This window comes from Anas platyrhynchos, chromosome Z (assembly GCF_047663525.1).
Source record: "Anas platyrhynchos isolate ZD024472 breed Pekin duck chromosome Z, IASCAAS_PekinDuck_T2T, whole genome shotgun sequence".
Classification (NCBI taxonomy): Eukaryota; Metazoa; Chordata; class Aves; order Anseriformes; family Anatidae; genus Anas; species Anas platyrhynchos.
This window is the reverse complement of record NC_092621.1, coordinates 49,481,012-49,489,123: the sequence shown is the minus strand read 5'-3', so window position 1 is coordinate 49,489,123 and position 8,112 is coordinate 49,481,012. Positions and strand designations below refer to the sequence as shown.

The following is an 8,112-nucleotide window of genomic DNA, read 5'->3' as shown; positions in this document are numbered from 1 at the left end:
TAGGTTGGGAGAGCTTGTGGGACTGTGTGGTGCTGCCTCAAAGGCAGGCGTGAGGTTTTATTGACTGGACACTGTCGTTGAATGGACTTGGAGATGTCTGCCGTGGCCAGGGTGATCTGCTGGTGCCCTGGGGAGACACGGCCAAGGCTGCAGACTGGTGGAGAACACCGATGCCGAGAAGAAGACAACCACTTTGTGGGGCAGAGTGGTAATGACATTGCGCTAGACACAGACAGGCAGGTGCCGGGGCCAGAGCCCTGCCAGAGCGAGCCCATTGTGATGGCTCCGAGCGATGCACTGTGAGAGCCGTGAGCAACGCATTGTGACTGCGTGGCCCTGGCTGCTCATATGCGGGCGCAGAGTCCCAGCGCGCCGGCTAGTGCCCGCACTCCGGCTGAGCGGTTACGTGAGGTCTGGAGTGAGGAGCGAGGTTGGCCTTGGTGCTGGTGTCGTGCCCTGGGAGTTGCTGCAGTGCCCTTCCCAGAGCCATCGGAGCTTCTTCCGCGGCCCTGCGTCGTTCGGGCCGTCGGGAGACCCCGGACGAGCGCTCAGAGCAGCAGCGGTGAGTGCGGTGGGGACACCTTGCCCTGGGCCCTGGGCAGCTGGAAGGGTTTCCTCCTTGAGGGAGCTGCACAGCTCTTGCAGCCGGCCCCGGCTCGGCCCATGCCCATGGCCTCTTTTCTGCCTTTTGCAGTGTGACTCCTGCTGCTGCAGCGCCGGTGAGAGGGAGCGGCTCGTCATCGCCACTTCTCCCCAGCTCACCTCAGCAGGTGGAGAGCATGGCCACGGAGCTGGACGCCCGCTGTCCCATCTGTCTGGACAGCCAGGTGAACCCCAGCTACGTGCTGCCATGCCTCCACCGCTTCTGCTTCGCCTGCATCCAGCGGTGGGCTGAGAGCAAACCCGATTGCCCCCTGTGCAAGCGCAGGGTGAGCTCCATCGTGCACTCGGTGCGGGCGGACAACAGCTTCAAGGAGCTCGTCATCCCACCACCTGCGGAGGCACCGCTCGGCGCCCAGCAGGCAGACGCAGCTCCTGCCCAGCCAGCTGCCCGACCAGAGGCTGCAGGACCAGTGCCCTCAGCCTCTGTGGGCGGCCTCCACCCCTTCGCCTGGGCGTCCCTCTTCCGCCTCTACCCTGCTGTGCTCCAGCCCCTGCTGCCCTGGCTGCGCCACGAGCTGGGGCAGCTCCTCGGGGATGACGGCAGGGCAGCCTCAGAAGCGCAGCGCAACGTCATCTCAGGGCTGCGCTTCTTTGGCCTGGACGAGGGGGCCCTCGCCCTGCTGCTCAGGACCTCCCTGGGCAGGCAGACGGCCGGCTTCGTGCAGCGGCTCCTTGCCGCTGCTGTGCAGCGCTGCAGCGGGGAGGCCCGAAACATCCTGGGCCTGGGGGCCTCCCCAGCTGCCGCAGGACAGGAGGGCAGCCCTGCAGCAGTCCCCAGCCACGCTGCCGCATCGCTGGGGACACCAGCAGCCAGCCCAGAGAGCTCCGAGGGAACCAACGCACAGGAGCTCTCTGGGACCTCAACCGCTGCCCTCCGCCGGGGACCCAGCCGCCGTCCATCCAGCCCGGTTCCTGAGCCTGGAAACCAACAAGCGGCAGCAGAGGAGCCGGAGGAGGCCGGGGCTGGTCCCTCCACTGCTGGCCAGGGTGGGGACCAAAGACGCAGGGGGCCCCGGCGAGCTGCCAAGAGGAGGACCCCCACTTCCCAGGACTCTGCCCCACCCGCAAAGAGGCCACCCCGCCGGTGACACTAGGACAGTGCCCCAGGAGCTGGCCTAGCTGGGGCTGGGCCAGCACATGGGGCACACGCCGGCAATCGGGTTGACCAGACGTCTCACAGCGCTCTGAAACTATTGGACAAATGAAATAAAACTATGAAAGCTATCGAAAAAGTCTCTGTATTGCGAACAACACGGTTGGCACTGCTGTCCCCACCCCTGCTGCCATCTGCCCCTCTTCCTACTGCTGTGCCCACCGCTTCCTCCCAGGGCTGTGGGGCCCGAAGGCCGATGGGGTCGGTCTGGTGGGATTGGGGCGCGGCGATGCCGCCCCTTCCCAGCAGGGCTGGGGTGTTCGTCTCAGCGCTTCCTTCCCCCGGTGCCCGGCCCCACTGCTGTGCTCCCCCTGACAGCGCGTGCTGCCCAGCTGCAGGCCTGCAGCTCCGCAGAGCTGCTCCCAGGGTGAGGCTTCTCCCCACCAGGAGGGAGACATGGACATAGTGCAGAGAGTGCAGCAACGAGCTACAGAGATGGCAAAGGGCCTGGAGTGTCTCTTCCACAAAGAAGAGCTGGGGGAGCTGGAACTGTCCAGCCTGGAGAAGGGAAGGCTCAGGGAAGACCTCATCAGCATGTAGAAACACCAGAAGGACGTGAGCAAAGAGCATGGTGCCAGCTGTGCCCAGCTGTGCCCAGTGACAGGACAAGAGGCAATGGGCACCAAGAACAACACAGAAGGTTCTCCTGAGCATCAGGGAGCCCTTCTTCGCTGAGAGGGCTGACCACGGATGGGCACAGGTTGCCCAGAGTGGCTGTGGTGTCTGCCTCTTTGGAGCTGTTCTAAAGCCACCTGGAGATGGTCCTGGGCAACCTGCTCTGGGTGTCCCTGCTTGAACAGAGGACATTGACCAGAAGGCCTCCAGTAGTCCCCTCCAGCCTCAGCCATTCTGTCACTCTGTGGCTGCGGCACATTCCTGCAGAGCTGTTGAGTTTCCACTGGCTAAAAAAGATCTCCACCAGCAGCTGTCCCTGCCCAGAGCACTGGGGAGTGGGGCAGGCAGGCTGAGGTTGTATTCAATAGACACTCTTGTTTTATGGACTTGGAAATACCCAATTTTTGAAAGTTACAGAAAAAATCACAAGTGAGAGCAATTGACATTAATGTCAGCTCCTTTCATGGTGTAGTAGTTTTACTCTGTTGGGCAACCAAATTCAGCCACTACTTCTCTCTTTCTCTCCCTTCCCAAAATAAGAGGGGACAAAGAAGAAAGTAAGACAGAAAGAGAATAAAAAATAAAAATAAAATAAAAATAAAAAAGGTTTGCTAGCTAAGATAAAGATAATTTAATTAAAGGAAAAAGGGAGAAAAAAAAAAAAAAGGCTGCATGGAAAGATAGAGGAAATAGAAAATACATATTCTCTTCTGTTTGTTTGGGTTTTTTTGGAGAAAAATATTTTGTGTCAAGTCAGACCTAATCAGCAAACCAGTAAGTGCTACCTAAACATTTATTACTAACTCATAATGAGTTGGCTTATCACATGATTCTAGTCTTTTCCTTGTTTATAGTTGAAGAAATAAAGCAAATGGGGGCACAAGAAATAAAGCAAATTAATGAAAATTAGTATATATTAGATTTATAATTTCAGAGAAGAATATAATCATACATGTCTTGATTAAGAATATAGTAAGTATTAGTCTAACATTGTTCTGTCTGAACAATTATCACCGTGTAGATCTGTAGAGCTGTTTTGGAACTTTATATATATGTATATATGTATATACATAATAAAAATATAACAAATAATATGTATATATGTATATGCATAATAAAATATGTATATATAAATATTAAAACCAGATTATGATGCATAAAATATTATGATCCACCAAGTCATTAAAGTTTGCTTGGAAGTCCTTTGTAGCCCGTATGAACAGATTAGGAAAATCAGACAGGATAAATTCAATCCTAATTGCCACATTTATTTCTTCCCAGAAGTGTTCATAATTACTACATTAATGTTATTCTTGTCTTAAACACATTCAAGTATAACATGGAAATAGGATAAAGTTGCAAAGATTTTCTGATTTTATATCTAGGCCACTGAGCCAAGAAGTTGTGTGGTAAGTTAATTCACAACTGTGAGAATTTCTTTGTCTCATACAAAGATTTTGTGATAAGTATAGTAAGTCATATTTAACTGACTGTTGGTTTCCTCTTGGGTCTGATATCTGCTCTAACTGTGACACACACATGCACACATGCACACACACACACACAGACCAAAAAAAAAAAAAAAAAAAAAAAGAGTAAATAAATGCTTTCTTATTCACATATGGTTTTAAACACATTGGAAGTTTCACAAATTTGTTTAATCATTGCAGATTTGCCCTACAGCTACTTCTTCTACAGTGACATATCTATAAAATAGTAGCTGTGCTTTGTTATTTGCTCATAAAACCAATCAATGCTATTCACCCAATTATCCTGCTTAATCTGCTTTTATGATGCAGATGATGTCTTAACAAAGCCAGCATGCATTCAGTTGTCTTTCCAACACACAATATCTAGCTTGTAGAAAACATTGCTATTAGACAGAGAACTGGTGGAAAAGGAAAGGTCAGAGAAAAGGAGCAACAGTCAACTGAAGGGAGTAATTTTTAAGAAAATGAGTGTCAGGTGTCACTCATTTAAGAAAATGAGTGTCAGTTAGTATCAGGGTGTTTGTATTATGAATGGGACAGAGTACAAGAAATCAGGGATGCTACAGAGGAATAAATCAAGGGGTGACTATAAAGGAGTTGTTTGAATAGAGAGAACTAAGAAAAAGATGTAGTCTGCATCACTAGTAGACAGATGAATCTGTTCTCAGGCTAAAGACTGGGAGATAAAGACATGGATTTTGAAAGTTGGTTATTCTGAAATTTGACAGTTCTTGGCTAGAGATGGGAAATGAGACTGTTCCTGCTCCCACTTAACACAATGGGTGTATTGCCAGTATTATTGCTGAATCATATTCAGACTTCATCATTCACATTGCCTAAAAACTTAGTGATACTCCAAGTGCCAGGTACTTATTAGAATGGACTTGTTTTCAAAGGAATTTATTTCTTGCATGAGTAAACATGTCTGACTATGTACAATTTGGAGCACTATCTGGACCACATAAAAGATTTGAATTTTAAGTATAAATAAAATCAGTAGGAAAGTAAGTGCTGGCACACAGGATACATGCAAACATCTGCCGATTACTAACACCAAGATCTACCAGCTATTATTACATGTATGTTTCAACAGCAGAGATTCATTGCACTGATCCACGGGGACCTCTCAACTTGCAGCCTCATCCCAAGCTTCACAGACAACAGTAAGTCAGTCGCTGCCACTCCAGGGAGTGGAGAGCATATACAAAATAGCAATTTTAATTAATTTCAATTTTTGTTTGGTGTTAGTTTTACAGATATTTTGTTTTATTTATTATCTGTTGATATTCACTATCAACAACTAGGATTTTATTTAATCCATGACTTCTGAGCAATCAAAGACAAGACTCACAATTCAACATAAAAACACCCCACTGTGGGAGTTATCACAAAGGGACTTAGCTCATTAACATGAAAGTCAATGAAATTTTTGCAGTCAGAGCTGTTGGATGCATATATAATTATATACTACTAACATTGTATTCACGGTTGCATAAGATATTATTTCAGCAGGGAGAATTTCTACTTTGCAAACTGTGAGCCTAAAAATTTAGTATACATAGACCAGAAGAAAGGCAGTGCTTAGACACTAAGTGCAACTGAAAAAAATGTTAGATATTTTGTCTTTGTCTATGATATAAGTATATATACATATTGTTTTATATATTTTTATATATTTATATTATATATATTACATATATTGTTTTTATATATTTTTGTATATTATTATTATATATATTGTTGATATATATATATATCAGTGAGGTCAAAGAAAGTCTAAATAATGGTCTTCTCTCATGTGACATTATGGCTACAGTGTGGTGTCAAAATTTAGATCCTTCCAACAGAGTATTTCCATACCCACTACACATGCTCCTTGTGGCACACCTGCATACCTTCAAACAGGTAACTAGTCTATTTTATAGACAGCTTTAAGTAGACAAGAAAGAACATTGCTCTTTACTACCTAAATAAACATTTTGCAATGGTTGTAGTTCCCAGAGGCTTACAGTCAACCCTAGAGTAAGCCACTTGGATCTAATGCATGAGCATGCTGACGACTCATTCCTTCCACAAGCCCAAATAAACAAGAATTATTTTTCTGGAAGAAAAGCAACCATCTTTGGAAGACCAGATAGTACAGCAATTGACAGCTCCTAAAGTCCTCTTTAAAGGACTTTTAATCTACACAAAGGTGAACCAAAAGAAAACAGGCTCTGCAGTTCATGCGTCTTTCATGTTTTGTATTAAACTCCAGCAACAGATGTGATTATTTTCTCCAGTAGAAGCAGCGTTTCTTGGAAGAGAAGGAGAAGGGCAGGGCAGCATTCCTTGGACTAGGCAAAAATGCACCTGTTAAATGAAGTAAACTTTAGTCAATTGCAGAGTTTTAAAGTATACAGCTCCTTGTTTCCAGTTAGAATTTATTAGTTTTAGATCATTAAAAAAGCAATTCCCTTTGTAGCAGGCCAACATCTTTGCAGCTGTAAAAAAAAAAAAAAATAAGAAATTTATTAGTCAGGGAAAAGGAAACAATTTCACAATTTAGAGATCCATACCCATCTGTAAATAGATAGGTGTCTTTCTGTAAAATTGTTTTTGAGATATTTAGATCCCTTCTTGAAACAAGATTCAAGCTCCCATAAGCTATTAATTTTGGAATCTTAACTCTGGAAAATATCATCTGAAACCTATGTACAAAGAGAGAGCATTGACTCTGGACATTACAAATGTGAATGCACTTGGGATCTTTTGGGAATGCTTGCGCTAGATTTAGTGCTTCCAGGTACACACATCTTCTCATGCAGAACACAACACTGGCCCTTTTTTACAGCTTCCTGTTTCATGAAGAGTAAGAATTTCTACATAACTGTGAATGTTTTTTTGTTTGTTTGTTTTGTTTTGTTTTGTTTTGTTTTGTTTTGTTTTGTTTTGGGGGGGTGGGATTTATAAAACACAGGAGAACACAGGTTCTACTCCAAAGACCTAACCTTTAAAAATAACAACAAAAAATCAACACAGGATTATAGCATGTACTTTTTGATTAGGTGTTGAATCCTACTAAGTAGATGTTTTCATTTCAACTTAAATACATATATATAAGTAAAAAAAAAAAAAAAAAGTAGGGGCTTATCTTATTGCATTTCTGTTTTTACGTCACCCAACAAAACAGAAAAAATCTCCAACACAGAGATCTGACCTATAGTCAGTCCCTGTAGCAAATACAGAACCATCACACCTCCATGCCTGCAGCAGGAAAGTGGAATTGAGCAGCTTGTGCAAACACTATCCTGTCTCTCAGTGATAACAGTTTCTAGGGATAAGCATTTGCAGCATGAAGGTCCTGCTCCAAAGGTAGTCTCTGGCTTCTGCTGCAGTAGTTTGCAACATTGGAATGTGTTAAAACCTGCACTGGCTATGTGTAAGTTGGCCTAGCATCTGCCTAAACATGATGCATTACAGTGATCCCAGGGTGTTGAGGATATACTTATGTGCCTCTAAGGTACATTTTACACTTTCTATCCAATTATAGTTATCTTTCAGCTGCAGATTGCAACCATTTATAAATTCACAGTTGGAAGGTCTAAAAGCAAATAAGTCAATGGAAAAACTGACTCACTGCGGGCAGTGAAATGGATGGACAAGGCACAAAGGCCAAACTAAGAAGAACAACTTTGAGATACAGTTTAGATGTTAGTGGTAATGTCTCCATGGTCAAGAAGATCCGGGAATTTTACAAAATCATTCCATTGAAGGTTTATCCTCTCTTATTTGGGGGAAGAAAATAAAATCTCAGATAAATGCAAGAGGATTCAGGATGTTTTCTAAAGCTACCTCAAAGTTTGAGTACTGCATTTGAATGCTTGCAAAGCCTTGTTTAATTTTTGCCTCAGTCTTTTGCAATTCTTGAATGTAAAATTCTGTATAGTTGGAAGTAACTTGTGCCATGCTAATTTATACCCGTTTATTTGTTTCTTAACCTCTCCCCCATTGAAAACACATAGAAGAAAGAAAGAAAAGACAGAAAGGAAAGGGAAGGGAAAGGGGAAGGGGAAGGGGAAGGGGAAGGGGGGAAGGAAAGGGGGAAGGAAGGTGGAAAGAAGGGGGAAGGAAGAGGGGAAGGAAGGGGGGAAGGGGGGAAGAGGGGAAGGGGGAAAGGGAGGGAGGGAGGGAGGGAATAAAGAAAGAAAA

The 8,112-nt window shown here is 45.0% G+C and overlaps 1 protein-coding gene across 1 annotated transcript; it reads left to right on the top strand.

The window, feature by feature from the left end:
* Positions 1-497: 497 nt before the first annotated feature.
* On the top strand, positions 498-1,751 carry LOC140000727 (uncharacterized). The gene is made up of 2 exons (XM_072031388.1): positions 498-562; positions 695-1,751. The coding sequence occupies exon 2, from the start codon at positions 780-782 to the stop codon at positions 1,749-1,751; it is 972 nt and encodes a 323-aa protein (XP_071887489.1). The 5' UTR covers positions 498-562; positions 695-779.
* The last annotated feature ends 6,361 nt before the right edge of the window (positions 1,752-8,112 follow it).

Coding starts and splice junctions, on each gene's coding strand:
- LOC140000727 (XM_072031388.1), top strand. CDS start 780: ATGGCCACGGAGCTGGACGCCCGCTGTCCCATCTGTCTGGACAGCCAG.